The 17,441-nt window shown below is 37.1% G+C and overlaps 1 protein-coding gene and 1 pseudogene across 1 annotated transcript; one reads left to right on the top strand and one right to left on the bottom strand.

Moving 5' to 3' along the window:
- The first annotated feature begins 2,201 nt into the window (after positions 1–2,201).
- LOC110753166 (alpha,alpha-trehalose-phosphate synthase [UDP-forming] 1) lies at positions 2,202–14,440 on the top strand. The gene is made up of 19 exons (XM_021953988.2): positions 2,202–2,370; positions 7,188–7,302; positions 7,987–8,441; positions 8,646–8,743; positions 8,891–9,279; positions 9,441–9,555; positions 9,730–9,831; positions 9,993–10,143; positions 10,225–10,313; positions 10,591–10,639; positions 10,882–10,982; positions 11,313–11,500; positions 11,664–11,781; positions 12,449–12,625; positions 12,702–12,824; positions 12,911–12,998; positions 13,136–13,266; positions 13,376–13,474; positions 13,810–14,440. Exons 3-19 carry the CDS (start codon positions 8,054–8,056, stop codon positions 14,197–14,199), a joined length of 2,796 nt encoding a protein of 931 aa, XP_021809680.1. The 5' UTR covers positions 2,202–2,370; positions 7,188–7,302; positions 7,987–8,053; the 3' UTR covers positions 14,200–14,440.
- A 2,075-nt stretch (positions 14,441–16,515) lies between these two features.
- Positions 16,516–17,238, bottom strand: LOC148295126 (secreted RxLR effector protein 161 pseudogene; annotated as a pseudogene).
- Positions 17,239–17,441: the final 203 nt, after the last annotated feature.

Here is a 17,441-nt window from a genome sequence, read left to right on the forward strand (position 1 = left end):
GGGAGATGAGGAGAGAAAGATGGAAGATGGGGAAGTCATCGACCCCTAAAGGGGGGGCGGCGGCTACAGAGCTCACAGTTTCACCTTCAGAGAGAGTTTAGGGTTTCACTCTAGGAACAAAAAATTTAAATACAAATTAGTTAAATACAAAAGTTTGAATCAACATGTCAAAAATGGAATGTAATCTATGTGGTCAACTAGTCAAAGAACTTGTATCAACAAACAATAATTCAAGGACTAGACCCAACTATTGGTTGGATTTTTAGACATGTATCAACTTTTCTATAATTAATACTATATTTATGTATATATTTTTTGGGGGGCTAGGGCATAGAAGAATCATTTTATGTATCAGTAGGATAAGACCACAAGATAGCAATTTTCTCAACGGCGGAATGATCGGGTAAATGTCTGCATCAATTGCATGCTCTCCCTGATACGACAAGGGTACCCAGAAAATCCCAACCCATCGCACCAACTCTGTTTCCCCCTGTTTCCTAGTTTCTGAATTATACTAATTACCTAATTACTCTCTCTCTCTCTCTCATGAAAATTTTAGTCCCAAAAAACCAGAAGGAGTGAGTGTGTTTGTATGGATTTGCAACACTACACGTCATAAAACATCTTTTTAATGCATGGTTTTGGTGGTCGTATTAGAGTTGACCTCCCATAAAACAAACGGATTAATTTATTATTTTTAAGACCAAAGTTCACAATATTATAACAACACTAAGAATTAATTAAAAGCACACTACCAAAAGCAGATTTATGTATGCTGCTGACATATATGTCAAGAAAGAAGAAAGCAACAAATCAAAAGTAAATAAATTAAACCAAAAGCATCTTATTATAAAATTAGTTTGGAATCTATTTTTCTGAAAGTTTGTGAAGTGGTGGCAAAAAAGCTCATCAAAGTGCAGTTGCCAGACGCTTTTTAAGCCATTGATTTTGCTTAATCAGGTTATATTATGTAGCAGCCACGAAAAGAAAACAGAAAGTGAATGGGTCCAATGAGAAATGTGTAACCTCACGTGAAAGCCAAGTTACCGAAGGTTGAGATATAAAGGCATAAAGCTAAAGATTATACATATACATTGGTGCAGAATCAAAATAGATCCCCGCAGCAGACAATATATTCGACAGAATAAATCTACTTTTTGGTGTTGTTTATGACACCAACAACTATTTAGATGTGAAAAACTATTTATTTTACTCATCAATATTGTTTATGTGTGTTTATTCATCATAATAGTTGCAAACTCTTTCTACCAGCAAGCAAAGTATAACTCACAATATTTGGGTACGTAGGGGGACTTTATCAGGGAATTGAGGTTCTCTCTAATTGTCTTTGACTAGCACTGGCAGATCCATGAATTTTCCGTCTTTGGGGCAAGAACTTATAAATTCTAGCCTAGTACGCAGAGGCTAATGGACCCTACCAACAATCTGTAAAGTCTGGCCTAATGCAGCCCAAGTCTCAACCATTTCTTTGCCCCATTGCCCTGCCTTCGCCTTCTTTGAGGCATTTTATAAAACAGCTTTCCCCCATTCAACATAAAATATCATGAAAGGAGTAGAACAAGACTGAGTGGGGATTATTACCTTCACGGGCTCCTTACTAGATCAGCCACTGTTTGGCTAGGTTACTAGTAGTCCGGCGACTTCTCCTTTATATGTAGAGAACTTCACATAACTCTCTTGGCTCGAATCCTATTTCAATATTAATAAATATCGCTTTTGATCAAAAATAAAAAGTTAGTCTCCTATCATTTTATTGTTGATCAATAAAGATTCTAATGTCCTGTCGACATTCTTCAAAATAAAAAGTTAATCATGAAAAAAAAGAAAGCATTTGCAAATACATATATCCAATTCATATCATTGTCAGTAAAGATTCCAATATTTGTCCTCATTGGCATAAAATCGATAAGAACAAAAATTATTTGTATTTCTTAAATTGTTGAAATCTTTACTTCATATTTTTTTCTTCTGCTTTTGCTCATGCGTTGTCATCACCCAATTGAACAAAAGAAAACACAGCATCGCTCTTTCTTTTGTTCTTTGTTTAACGGAAAAGAAAAGAAAAATTCAAAATAAAGAAAAGGGAACAAATTCCCTCCAAATGATTGGTCGCGACGTAAAAACTAAAAAGCCCCCCCGCTTATTCTCTCTCCCGCCATAAAAGCTATTCTGACGCTACCACTGTCTCCCAATTACTCTCTCTCCCCAACATATTTCAGTTCGTCTAGCTTTCTCTCTCTTACTCCTCCATAACAGATTCTCTCTCTATCTCTCTCTCTCTCTCTGCAATTGGACGAAGAAGGAGGTTAGTGTTCGTCAAAAGCTCGAGGAGGCTCTTCAAACCAATGGGTTAGCTCTCTCTCTCTCTGTATTTGAATGCAAGATTAGGCGCACCTCTGTATATCTGTAAAAATATGTTGAATTTCTTTGAATCTCTGATTCTGGATCGAAGTTTGCGTTTTTTTTCGTTGAATCATCGTTGTTTTGATTTCTACTTTTAATTTTCATTTCAAGAAATCGTCATTATTATGTTTATTTTTGCACAATAAATCTCGACATCCAGAATAGGCCAACACAGATTCGTGTATATATCTCTGTGTGTGTGTGTGTGTGTGTTTGTATATGCTTTTGTGATGTAACTGTGAAATACAAAGCATTCAGGAAGAATGAAAGAAAGTTTGAGAATTTTCTTTTATTTCTCTTCTTCTTTTTTTGTATCTATTTCTTTTGTTCACACGCTGAAGCTTCGAGCTACAATTAGTTAATCAGTTAGATTTCTGTTAGAGAGGGTATTACTATTAGCATATGGCAGTCCTGTCCACATCAGCCATGGGAGTTCTTACTAAACACTCCCTAGCTTTTAGCCTTTAGCTTGTTTAGGTAGTAACTTGTTCTCTCTCTGCCACTGTTATAAACAAGAAACCAAAAATTTATTTGTCGAAAAGTACCATTTGATGGACAACCAAATCTAAATGGGATATTTTGTTTTTTGTTTTGTTTTGGTGTTATGCCTTTTAAAATAATTACTGTAGCACTAATCAAATGCGTGGTTAAGTGTTTTCTCATTGGTGTGTTTTAATAGAATGTTCTGCTAGATTAATAGAATGTTCTGCTAGATTCATTCCAATGGCTACAGAACAAGGAAGCTTCAGGTATGCAGCTAGGGGGTAGAGTTCACCATCTGAAGTTTTCTATGTTGCAATAAGAATGCTGCCTTAAAATGTATTTTGAAAGCCACGGATCTATTCTAGTGGAAAAAAGACATTGATTTGCAAGTTACTAGTCTTAGGTTCGAATTCTCATAGAATTCTAGTTTGTGTAAGAAACTCCTATTTACCTTGCAGTTTAAGGCTATCGTTTGTATTAAAAAATATATTTTGAAATGTTTTCCTTGAATTGTAACGAGCCCATGAAAAATTAGGATTTCAAAATTTTTTTTTACTTGATGAAATTTCACCAGCAATTCACCATGATGTCAGTTTTTTTGACTTGTCCAAAAGAACTTGCCAGATTGGATGGATGGGATGTTGCTCAAAATGGGACCTACACCATGCTGGCTGGGTGGCAATCCTTGCATGTGTGACAAATTTTAAGTTTTGCCGCAAATTCCCTGTCCTTGGTAGAGCCTCTCACGAGCTTCACACCATAGAAAGAAGAATCCCTTATCTCTGAGTCTGAGTCTGATGCTGAGCACAGCAATAATACCCAACTCCACTTGCCTCTTGCTCTTGCAGAGAAAACAAACACTGCGCTGCATGCGTATCATATGACTTTCTTACATTTCCATTGGCCTATTCGTCCATTTAGCTACTCACATGTTTATGGTTCTTTGTCACTCTCTTTTTCTTTTTCTTTTGCTTTTTCATAAAACAAAAAAAAAAAGAGAGAGAAAAGAAGAAGAAAAAGCATATCTTTATCATTCAAAAGATATTTACAAAGTTCAGTGGCATTGTTCCAAGCCAAAAGATTTCTTTCTCCTTTTTTTAAACAAGTCAATCGATGAAGGTTAGTATTATTCTTCCTCTTGTTTTATTATTAAGTTCTTGTTTTGCCTAATTGTTAATGTTACTTTGATTGTGTCTCCATCGCTCTCTTTTCCGTTCTTCTCTTGCCCCCAACTACCTTTGAAATTGGTCCCTAATTTCATGCTTCATGGGAGCTTTGATTGATAGAGAAATCTGACTTTTTGTTTCATTTTTTTGTTTTAGATCATTACTGAAAATGTCCAAGTTCTTTTGATTGTTAAGGTTTTAATGTTCGCTTCCCAACATTAGAGGTCCTTAGATTGCAGATTGATGGTAATCTCTCAGACATTTGGTCCCTACTAGGGGACTCGCTAGAGCTTAGCTAGGTGAAAGAAGAATTGGAGTAATTTGTCATTCTCAGTGCTTAATTATTCAAAAATTAAATTGTCTAAATATACAAGTGATAGTTTACACTACAAGAGGAGGGGGTTTCTCACACAAACTCCCAAGTGTTAGGGGGATTCGAGCCTAAGAGTATTGGTTTACAAATCAATGCAATTTTTTACTAAGCTAGACCCTATTGGCAAATTGTCTATAAGTTTAACGAGTGATTAGATGCCAGCGTAAGTGTCAAGGTAGGTAGGTGCTCTCGAGTGCTAAAGCATTGTAGCTCCCTTGTATTTTATATCTTTAGTCAATGTCCAACTTATCCCTAGATGAATTTGATGGCCCTGCCAAGAATTTCCACCTAAAGGTGGCCCTAGCTTTTGCACTATAAACCTAGTCTTTGCCTCAATGATACTGTCCTGAAACTTTAGGCGCAGCCATGTACTTTTTTAGTTTATAAATCCAGAGCCAAATGAATGAATTTCATGATTGCATGTTCTGGCTTCTTGCTTTTGTAATCTCAAGGACTAAATTGTTCCATGCATCTCCCAAACAACTTGATTAGTGATGGACTGGGTCGGTTGCGGGCTAGCAAAATTGAAATTCCATCATTGACCCAATGCGGCATTTGTTGCTCCATCAACAATTGATAGAGCAACAATTGAATTACGGGTCGGTTCTTTTAAGATATGTTTTTTTCTTAAATATAGTAAATATATGCTTTTTCATTAGGTGACCTGTACTCACTTTTGGTAGGTCCTCTAGGGGGATTCAACAATTGAATTACGGGTACAAGGAATAATTTGATTGTAGGATTTTATATCCATATAGGGATGGGTACTAATTGCGCTAAGAAGTGTTTCGAAGTTGCAGGGGATTTCATAAATGGATAGGATCCGGATAAGATTGATTAATTAGAAAGATTCTCTTTTTCCTTTCCTTCTGCTTCACAACAAGAATGCTCAGAAAGAATCAAATGGAAAATAATATAGTAGAAGTCATCGAAATTAAGATTTCACCGAGATTAGATGCACGTGGGTTCCACAATGGAATCCGCATACTTCAACGAATGAAAATCTCTCACGTGTTCAAGATGCGATTAAGCTTAGAAAAATCCTTCTACAATTGAATAGATACTTGAAAAAGACTTTTTTCAAATGTTGTTGAGACTGTTAGACATTAATATTCGATTTCGGGCGCGTAGAGGCTCTTCAACCACTGCATAACACTCATTAGTGGTTAAAAAGCCTCTACTCGCCGACTTGCCACTAATGGTTTGTAGTATTTTTTTTTTGTTGTTGTTGAAAATGGTTGGTAGTATTTCCATGTCATGTATCATGCTAAAATGTACGTCGTCGTCCAGAATTCTAGGATGTGGGTCATGTTGCTGGCAAGAATTAGTGATGTTCCTTGTCAATTGTCACTCCATGTCAATATCTGTCGGTGTGTGTTCTAATAAAGTAGGTTAACAATCAATCTTGGTATACGATATCACTTCCTTAGTTCCTTGGGACTCGGACGAGACGAGCTGCACTAATTATTATAATTTGAACAAGTGACTTTTTGCATTGCCATGCATGATGTGCGCCCAGGTGTGACATTCCATATTGTGGATTTAAGTACTAACATAAATACACAAACTATTATTTTTCTTAAAACCCATCAATACATTTTATACATGTGCAAGTCTTTTCTTACTTTTATATATGCTGGTCTACTAGAAAATATCATGTGGCACTACAACCACACCAAAGGACCAATAGTGACCTTCAAATCCTTTTTTTTCTTTATTATTCGGGGTCGGTGGCCCCGACTTACATGTAGTTCTATGTACTGTTCTAAGATGTGTAATGGCCCTCCCAATTTAGATATGCTCTGCCCCTGTTTGGGTTTGATTTGTTGAACCAGCTTAGATCTTGTGATGAGTTAGAGACGAACACATATGGTTATTATGCTATTGGTTTTAGGGAATAACTAATTAAGAAGGGCATTCATGTAGATAGAATCCAAAAGTTTCAAAATTTATTCGGACTATTAATATGGCAATTAATTTGTTATATTCTTAAATTCTAGATTGTTTGGGATTCAATTGGGTGGACTTTATTTCTGTAAATTCATAAGGTTGCTGTGTGTTTTTGTTGATATAATTTGTAATAAAGAAAATAACGAATGGAAAATATCAATCAGGCCACATCTTTAGTTATATCGTGTGACCGAAAGTGGGAAATGATGTAACAAAAAGGAAATGCAATAAAGTGATTTCCAGTTGTCTTCGGTTGGTCTTTAGCAAGAATTTTGTTCGTTCATTTACATACCAAAAAAAAAAAAAAATCTCATTTTCCAAAGATCTTTCAAAAGGAAAAGGACAATCGTCACATAAATGTGTTAATTTAAAGTAGAATTATACAAGCGGCAGAAATTATCTTCAAATTTCAGGCCCAAAGAAAAATGGCAACAAAAAAAAAAACTGAGTTTATGTTGATAGAGAACTTACCTATAATGAGAATCTTAATGACCTTGTTCATCCCTCCCCGATTATCGCTTCTATTATAGAAAATTGCAAATATAGCAATTAGATAAGACATTGACAGTGAAGATACAAATTGTGCATTAAAACATTTGCTTCTCCGAGTTAATTTAGTTGCTAATACTCTGTTTGCGTCATTTTCGGTTCTTTGGGTAAAATCTTTTCTTTTTCCAACATCATTCTATCTCCTGCATGGCTGTAAGATTTTCTGTACCTTGTAACGCTTACAAAAGGATTGTATTGCTTCCTCTTTTTTTCTCTCACTACGTTAATTCTCTACTGTTCAGATTTTGGAGATCGCCATCTCTCTCCCTTCCATCTTTCTGTATAAACCATTGACTGGGGTTCAGTTGACACAGCCATCTCCAAACACTGACATATTTGACTAAAACTCGAAAGGAGGTGAGGTCCTTGTTTCTTTAAAGACTTGTTTTTTCTAGTATGATTGAAGAAGTAGGCTTTCTATTTGTCTTTGGTTTATGCTGTTTCTGAACTTTCTGAAGATGATTAAGTAGACTAACAGAAATAAGTATATGGTATTGCTTTCTTAGTTCAGCAAACTAAAAGTTTCTGTACGTTTGTATTTTCCGTATTTGTTGTTTCATCTGAGTGATGCTCAAAATTTTTGGCTGAATGAACCTGCCAGAGTTGGAATGCCGAACACCCGCTGAGAACTCTGTCACCAGCTGTGCAGTGGATTTTCTTTTCTGTCATTTCCTGTCTGCCTACTTTCATTTTTAGTCTTTTCCCTTTATGCTTTTTAACTTTTTCCATGTTGATTTTAAGAATGTGAGGTTTCAACTTTCTAGTTTAGTAGACCAAGAGATAGTGCTAGACCCCATTTTCTTGCTATCCCGTTCTTTGCATCCCTATCACTTGACCTGCTTGTCATTACTTGTGATGTTTATGCTCTAGATGCTTATCCTTTGAATTTCAGTGACAAGAGTAATATGTACTGCTGTAGAAATGTTATTATCATGTTCAGACCCGTGTGTGTTACGATTTTTTGCTCTTAGCACCCAAATGTGAGCTTTTGTTTGGTCAATGATGCTGATTGATGACTTAGTTTGCGTAATCGAAATGTAGGACACAGTTGCCCAGGACCCTAGTGCTAATATTAGTAGAACCGAGGGTTCATTACTAGAGAGAGCATATGCCTGGGGACAAGTACAACAGTAATTCATCCCACATCCCAAATCGAGTTGAACGGCTCTTGAGAGAAAGGGAGCTAAGGAAGAATAGCAGGGCCTCCCACTTGAATGAAGCAAATGATAACAATAGGGTGACTCAACCATTTGAGCCTGACTTGCAGTTAAGAGAAGATGAAAACTCAAAAGTTTCCTATGTTGAACAATTCTTGGAAGGGGCTGCAGCTGCAAGGGCGCTTACTGATGGATGTGAAAAGCAAGAAGGGCAGCCTCTCAGACAACGACAACGACTGTTGGTTGTCGCCAACAGGTTACCCGTCTCTGCAGTTAGGAGAGGTGAAGATTCATGGTCTTTGGACGTAAGTGCTGGGGGTCTGGTCAGTGCCCTTTTAGGTATGTGATGTCTTAAGTCTTCATTAAATATTGTTGTTCAGTTTAAAGTCTTCAACCCTTTATTGAAGTTTATGTATCCATGTTTATCATTTTCTTAAGGGGATAGGATTTCCATTAGTGTTAATATATTTTTTTCATTTTAATGTGGTATTTCTTTACCTGCAAAAAGACAAACCTAATTTGTACTGGATGGTTTTGCCAAAGGTGTAAAGGAGTTTGAAGCAAAGTGGATTGGTTGGGCAGGAGTAAATGTGCCTGATGAAATTGGGCAGAAGGCACTTACTAAAGCTCTAGCTGAGAAGGTTCAAATTTCTATATCTGAATTTTTTTAAACTGAAATATCCAGCTCATTTCACTGATTGCTTATGTATATGGTTTTGTCTCTGAGGTAAATGTGCATAAACTTTGTAACTTCACTGTCCAACTGATGGTTGTTGTGTTCCTTGCAGAGGTGTATCCCTGTTTTTCTTGATGAGGAGATTGTTCATCAATATTACAATGGATATTGCAACAACATTTTATGGCCCCTTTTCCATTACCTTGGACTTCCACAAGAAGATCGACTTGCCACCACCCGGAGTTTCCAGTCGCAGTTTGCTGCATATAAGAAGGCAAATCAAATGTTTGCTGATGTGGTCAATGAGCACTATTTGGAGGGTGATGTAGTTTGGTGCCATGATTACCATCTTATGTTTCTTCCAAAATGCCTGAAGGATTACAACAGCAAAATGAAAGTTGGTTGGTTTCTCCACACCCCATTTCCTTCTTCTGAAATCCATAGGACACTGCCATCACGATCAGAGCTTCTCCGTTCAGTTCTTGCAGCTGATTTAGTCGGGTAATTATTGGTTACATTCTGCATCAATAACGAACATGTTATACGATTTACTTTGTTGAGGATAATTGGTAAAATGTTGTCCTGATAGATTATTTAATTCTGTTTACATCATAAAAACCTAATATGCAAATGATTATAAAGTTTTTTTTTTTTCTTTTCAGTTTCCACACTTATGACTATGCACGGCACTTTGTTAGTGCTTGCACTCGCATTCTTGGACTTGAGGGTACACCTGAAGGAGTAGAGGATCAAGGGAGGCTTACTCGAGTGGCTGCGGTCTGTATCTATCTAATTACTACCTGCTCCTTTTTTGGTTTTTGGTATTTTATCCTTTGAGGTTTTGTGTAATTTTTATCATTGCACAAAGTTTAGTGTTAAAAATTTTATACGATATATACACTATCTAATTATTACCTGTACTTACTATGTTTTTTGTGCTTGAAATTTCAGTTTCCCATTGGAATAGATTCAGAGCGCTTCATACGTGCACTGGAGGTTCCTCAAGTCCAAGAACACATTAGGGAATTGAAAGAAAGGTTTGCCGGGCGAAAGGTAAATGTTCATTTGTTGTTGCAGTGATCCTAGACACGTACACAAATATACCTGTTATTTCTGTCAATGAAATCTGCCAAAAATATGTGTCACTTTAGAGAACAGTAACATGATCAATCTGAAACATAGAACTTTAATTCTGTTGACATTCTTCATTACAGGTAATGTTAGGTGTCGATCGCCTTGATATGATTAAAGGAATTCCACAAAAGATACTGGCATTTGAAAAGTTTCTTGAGGAAAACCCAAGTTGGCGTGACAAAGTGGTTTTGCTGCAAATTGCGGTGCCAACAAGAACGGATGTTCCAGAGTGTATGCCCCTTCATGTGGTTTCTTGTCTCTTTGTCTTATCTTAAGTATGATGTATAAACTACTTATTTTGCATTTCCACAGATCAAAAACTTACAAGCCAGGTTCATGAAATTGTTGGGCGAATTAATGGCAGATTTGGAACTTTGACTGCTGTCCCAATACATCACCTGGTATGCGCTTGACTTCTTAAGTAACTATTCCATGATATGATATATTATTCAAAGGTCATATTTGGCGCTCAGTGGAATTTACTAGGAAGGATGTTGATGTAATATGTGTGGGAAAATGGCAGAGATAGGGTTGCAAGAATGTGGTGGAATAGGAGTTTAGTAGTGCCTGTTCCATAACCATAACAGTATTTTTATCGTTCATCTATATCAAGTTTCAAGACCTATCACATGTAATTTAATGGAATGTTTCCCATAACAATTCTTTTAACGTCTACAGGATCGTTCCCTTGACTTTCATGCTTTATGTGCACTATATGCTGTTACAGGTACTATTATTTTACCTACTCTGGATTTCCCTGTTTCTTTTGATCCAGAATTTTTCAGGCAAACCAAATTTTCAACATAAGCCATAAGCCTTTATGGCAGAAAATCCTTTTGTGCTCTTCCTGATTTCTGCAGTTTTGTTTTATTCAGAACTTAACATTTTTAGCTGTAAGAAAATGTATATGTAACTCTTCAGCTAATAAATTCTTCTTCCCTGCTTTTTTTTTTTTCGCAATTTGCCCAGATGTAGCACTTGTCACATCCCTGAGAGATGGAATGAATCTTGTCAGTTATGAGTTTGTGGCATGCCAAGATGCAAAGAAAGGGGTCCTTATTCTTAGTGAGGTAATAACTAGAAACATGCATGTTTGGTTATGTAATATCTTCGTCTCTTTGTGGAAAATTTGCGTTGGTGTTGAATTATAATTTTCAATGTTGAGAATAGTACATAATGTAAAAAGATAGAGATCATGAATCAAATAAGCTTGAGATGCTGAACCTATGTTTAGTTGGTTCTCGTAAAACCTCTCACTTAATTGTGTTCAGCATTTATTTCGTTAAGGTTGTATCAGATGCAATGCTAGTTGTGCAATTGACATTCAAGGAACAGATAAATCGACTAATTTTTATTACTTGTTTTCTTCTAGCTTTTGACACTTCCAATTCATTTTGCAGTTTGCTGGTGCCGCACAGTCTCTAGGTGCTGGAGCAATTCTAGTGAACCCATGGAACATCACAGAAGTTGCCAATTCAATTGCCCAAGCATTAAATATGGACTCTGAAGAAAGAGAGAAGCGGCATAAGCATAACTTTATACATGTGACAACCCACACTGCCCAGGAATGGGCCGAAACGTTTGTAAGGTATGCATGCTTGAGTTTCAACATGTCATAATTCTTAGAACTTGACATTATTTTTGTGCTGTGTGCTAACAACTTAAGCTTTTGGAACAATGGTAAACCAACATAATTGACATGGCAGACAAATTACTTACTGAGATTTGATATTCGCATTAATATTTTCCAGTGAACTTAACGACACTGTCGTAGAGGCACAAATAAGGACTAGAGAGGTGCCACCAGCACTTCCAAACAAGGAGGCGATTGAAAGATATTCGAAAGCAAGTAATCGATTGATCATACTGGTATGTTAGGGGAATGTCCCAGTTAAGAAGTGGTGTTCTTACCTCTAGTAAATTCTTCATTAAATATCATACATATCTGCATGCTTTTCATCTTTGAAGAGATCTGCATGGTATACATTGTCAAATCTAGGAAGCCTGATGCACGTAATGGGCAGTTGTCATAGAAATGTCTTAACCAAGATCTCACTGCCCAACTGAAAGGTTTTTATACGCCTTTACTTTGCCCAGTATACCAGCTGTACATAAAATTTGCTTCCATATAATTCAGGTCAATGACTAATACAGGCTGCTGATATGCTTGACATATTTAGTAGCTAATAATACATCAAGTTGGTCTCACCAATTTGCATTTAGTTGATACCAGTTTCTCGCTGTTATTTTTAAGACTTATAATTGAAGGGTTTTGACTAAAAAAATAATAATTGAAGGTTTGTTTTCATGCTGTTAAGTTGTTTGTCAGCTACTTTCTGGTTGATTCTGTAACTTCCTTTTTGTCGATTCTCCCATAACTATAAAGTGTTGATTTTCTTCCTTAAGTAATATGCAACTCCTCCAGCGTTTGTAGGCACTCTTACCTTCTGTCAATAATATTTCTTTTGTGGATTCAACCTTGATAGACTTTTTCTTCTTCTTCTTTGTTCTGATCTTTGTGGTGATTCGAACTCAGGGATTCAACGCAACATTAACTGAACCAGTGGACACACCTGAGAGACGAGGTGATCAAATAAAAGAAATGGAACTTAAACTGCACCCAGAGTTGAAAGAACCCTTGTCAGCACTGTGCAATGATCCACAAACAACTATTGTTGTTCTCAGCGGGAGTGCCACATATGTTTTAGATGATGTATTTCATCCATCTCCACATCTTAATTTCTTTACCACCTTTACTTATCCACTTTTTAATTAGAGTGTTTTCACAGAACTTCGGGGAGCTTGACATGTGGTTGGCAGCTGAAAATGGGATGTTTTTGCGCCTAACAAAGGGAAAATGGATGACAACAATGCCCGAACATTTGAATATGGAATGGGTTGAGAGTGTGAAGGTGATCTTGAGTCTTGAATTAAAGTTATATTCTGTTTGGTTGAATCCTGACTCCTCTAACTTACAATGCTGATGTTATTTTTTCAGCATGTTTTTGAGTATTTCACGGAGAGAACACCCCGGTCACATTTGGATGACCGTGAAACTTCGCTTGTGTGGAATTATAAATATGCAGGTACAAAAAAGTTTTGAACCCTTAACCCAAAAAAAGAATGGTTCTGTTTTATCCCGTTTCCATTGTAAGATGGTCTTTTGAACAAGTGCACTTTTGTTTATTATATACTCTTTCTGTTTCTTATCATCTTATCACAGATGTTGATTTTGGAAGACTTCAAGCAAGAGATATGCTGCAGCATCTCTGGACTGGTCCAATTTCTAATGCATCTGTTGATGTTGTTCAAGGTAGCCGGTCTGTAGAGGTGCGACCAGTTGGTGTCACAAAGGTGAATCCATGAATGCTTAACAAAAAATATTACATTAATAAAATTTATATTTTTCATACTACAGTTTTTTGCTTGTTTTCTTTTCTGACAGTTTTCTTTATCAACTCAGGGTGCAGCAATTGACCGTATATTGGGAGAGATAGTTCACAGTAAATCTATGACAACACCCATTGATTATGTGCTGTGTATTGGACATTTTCTTGGAAAGGTAACTTTCCCATCCCACAAGTCATGCCTTCCCTCATCTCTGATCCCCACTTATCTCAGTTATAAGTTTCCTTTCTGATCTGAGGAATTATACCATCACATTTTGCTTCAAATAAGGTTCTTCAGAAACTCAGAATCTGCTAGCAACTTTAAGTTACTTTCCAGTATTTTCTTGAAGGTTCTTTACAGGCTCATCAAAATGCTCCACTTTTGCATCGTCTGATCCTTAATACCAACCGACAAGCATGGGATTGTAGTTCATTTTATGTGCTTTAACTCCCAATTGTGGAAAATGGAGAACATTTTGATTCAGGTGTTTGTTCATCTTCATTTCAGGATGAAGATGTTTACACCTTTTTTGAGCCGGATCTTCCGCCTGAGCAGATGGGTCTTCCGAGAAAGATGACTGATGGACAAAAGTTACCTAGTGAGAGAAGATCTTCATTGAAGGTTCCATCAAGTAAAAGTGCCTCAAAATCAGCTCAGAGCAAGACACAACGACCTTTACCAAATCCTGAGAAGAAGAATGCCACTCACAGCAATGGGAATGCACGATGGCCGTCTCCTGAGAAGACTTCATGGAATGTACTTGACCTAAAGAGGGAGAACTACTACTCTTGTACCGTCGGGCGGACGCGTACAAATGCTCGATATCTGCTTCAGTCTTCAGATGATGTTGTCTCATTTCTTAAGGAGTTGGCTGGTGCCTCTTCGGCAAGTTCTTAATCTCAAGATTTAGAGCATCTTCAACCGATATGTCAAAAGTGTCACATAGAAATTTAACGGCTAGAAATTACATCTCACATCACTGCGACCGAATTGCCAAAGCTGATGTGGAATAAAGGTTAGAGGTTCAGTCGTTACTTTTGACATCCCAAAAGCAAAATGTCAAATGAATATTTTATTATTTTTTAAAGACAGCTGGTTGTTATTTTCATTTATTATTATTTTTCTTCTTTATCTTGAATGATTTGACCGTTACAATTTTTTTCCTTCTTTCTCTTTCCAATTTATTTCCAATTTAAATCAACACTAAAATGTAATAAAATAATAATTTAATTTGACATATTGGGTGGAGTGTAAAACGGTGTAAATGTCAAATTGTCACATCAGCCATCAAATTTAAATTTGATGATTGGTATTTAATTGAAATATTACATTTACTCTTAGATTAGGTACTGAAAAGGCATCTAAACCACAGTGATGGTCAAAGATTTAGGAAGAACAAAATGAGAAACGCAGAGCATCCTTCTTGAATATGCAGTAATTATTAATCTAAACCACAATGATGGTCAAAGTTTTACATAATTTCCACCATCGAAGTAATTATTCATCCAAGTCTCAAAATGAACACTGTTTGTACAATATCTGGCCAAGCACTCCCCAAACACTCCCAAGCCAAAGGGAAGGGAGTCCCACATCGACAAAACACAAGAGGAAGGGACTCTCCCTTCTTTATAAAAGGAGACCTCTCCCCTTCAAGAGAGAGGATGGGGAGTTTGGGCAGGCTACTGGGGCCTCATGGGCTTACCCATGAGCCCACTTAAAAACCCACGGATCATACCAGATCCTTAGCCTTCGGCATCTGTCTTCGGCCTCCAGCCTTTGGCATCGGCCTTCGGCATCTGCCTTCGGCCTTCGGTATTCTTCCTCTTCTCCTTGAGTCTAAACCTATGTGCAATGTATACTCACATTATCGTAATGAGAACATACTTCTCCGTGGACGTAGCCCATTATTCGGGTGAACCACGTACATTTGTCTTCTGTATGCATGTTTACCTGCTTACCGAATCCTTTCGCATACCGAGGGTCCTCACCTTCAACATTCACCTCATCTTTAAGTTGGTCTATTTACTACCTGTCTAGTTTTAGCGCCAACAAACACTTTTTAAAACTTGAGAGCATTATCTCTCTCAATCTGGAGATGAAGAGCTTGCTGAAGATGCACCAGCCAACTCCTTCAGAAATGAGACAACAACATTTGAAGACTGAAGCATATATCGAGCATTTGTACATGTCACAGAACAGTCGAAATTGTTTCCGATCCGACGACATTGCATCTAGTTGAAGGCCTTGCTGAAGCTTTAGGAAGTTTGGCTACTGCTAGTGGTTGGGATAAATGGCAGGCATTATACCATCTAGCATCTACAAGTGTATCCACATTACTATTGCGTTTTCTGAGAGAGGTATACTAATTGCTCCAAGAACTGTTTCAAAATCATAGGGGATTTCATAAACGGATAGGATCCGGAGAAGATTGATTAATTAGAAAGATTCTCTTTTTCCTTTCTTTCTGCTTCACAACAAGAATGCTCAGAAAGAATCAAATGGAAAATAATATAGTAGAAGTCATTGAAATTAAGATTTCACCGAGATGAGATGCATATGGGTTCCACAATAGAATCAGTATACTTCAACGAATGAAAATCTTGTCGAGCAAATTTAGAGTACACAACTTTAATTTAGACTTGTTAGAGACAAAACAAGTAAACAATTTACTTGTATTAGACTCACAAAATATTACAACAAGACAACTCTCAAAGGAAAGACAAACTCTTACAAGGACTCTTTCTCACTTCACTCACACTTCTCACTAGAACTACTTAGCTCTATAGCTCACTCTTCTTGTTGACACACTTCACTTCTTGATTGGTTGGTTACATTGATAAGCTTTATGCCTATTTATAGAGGTAGTAACCAACTTATGTAAGTCGGCTTTATATAGCTAACCGACTTGACAAAAGATCCCAGCCACATGTTCAACCGACCTTGAATATATCATGTAGGTTCTAGGAATTGTTTAGGCGGTTTGCTTACTTTGCTGGGTAGACCTCATTCTAGATTGTTCTAGTTTTATTTGTGCAATATTATTTCTATGAGTTGGGCTTTTACTTTTCTTGGGCTGCTTAATATGTTATTCTAGATTGTTCTAGTTTTATTTGTGCAATATTATTTCTATGAGTTGGGCTTTTACTTTTCCTGGGCTGCTTAATATGTTTGTGGGCTAGGGTTGATATTCTAACACTCCCCCTCAACACCAGCTCACATCCTTTGCACCACATTGAGCTGACGACGAAATCTTTCCAACTTGCCGGTACTTAGACCTTTTGTGAACAAGTCCGCAATTTGATCATATGTATTGATATGTCTCATCTCAATCTCTTCTTGCAAAACCTTCTCTCTGATAAAATGGTAGTGTATCTCCACATGTTTGGTTCTTGCATGAAAGACTAGATTTTCCACCAAATGAACTGCTGATTGATTATCACAACATAACGGCACTGAATAATCTACTAATTGATGTAGATCATTCATCAGTTGTGTCAGCCATGTGATCTCTTGAGCTGCCATTACTGCTGCTCTGTATTCAGCTTCAGTGGTTGACAAAGATATTATCGGCTGTCTCTTACTGCACCAAGAAATTGTTCCTGAACCAAGCTTAAATGCGTACCCGGTAGTTGATCGACGAGTGTCATGATCTTTTGCATAGTCAGCATCACAATAACCAACTAGCTTGCAATCTTCACATTTCTTGTACAACAGGCCATAGTCAATTGTACTTTTCACATACCTCAGTATTCGTCGAACTGCGTCCAAATGAGACTTCTTTGGATTTTGCATGTATCGACTCATCACTCCAACTGCATATGAAATATCAGGTCGAGTCAATGTCAAGTAGATTAGACTACCCACCAATTGTCGATACATCGTTGCGTCTTTTAAGTCTTTGCCTTCATATGCGCACATCCTGACATTGGGCTCCATCGGCGTTGAGATTGGCCTGCATTCAAGCATCCCAAACTTTTGCAACAAATCTTTTGCATATTTCTGTTGACACAGAAATATTCCTTTTTGTGTGCGATCGACCTCTAACTCAAGAAAGTGCTTGAGTTGTCCCAGTTCTTTCATCTGAAAACGAACTGACAAATTCTCCTTCGTCTAGTGAATTTCTTCCTCGTCATCACCAG

The sequence above is a fragment of the Prunus avium genome, chromosome 4 (genome assembly GCF_965620075.1).
Source record: "Prunus avium chromosome 4, drPruAviu1.hap1.1, whole genome shotgun sequence".
Taxonomy (NCBI): domain Eukaryota; kingdom Viridiplantae; phylum Streptophyta; class Magnoliopsida; order Rosales; family Rosaceae; genus Prunus; species Prunus avium.

Coding starts and splice junctions, on each gene's coding strand:
- LOC110753166 (XM_021953988.2), top strand. CDS start 8,054: ATGCCTGGGGACAAGTACAACAGTAATTCATCCCACATCCCAAATCGA. Junction 10,144..10,224: donor AAGAACGGATGTTCCAGAGT/GTATGCCCCTTC, acceptor GCATTTCCACAG/ATCAAAAACTTACAAGCCAG. Junction 10,314..10,590: donor CTGTCCCAATACATCACCTG/GTATGCGCTTGA, acceptor TAACGTCTACAG/GATCGTTCCCTTGACTTTCA.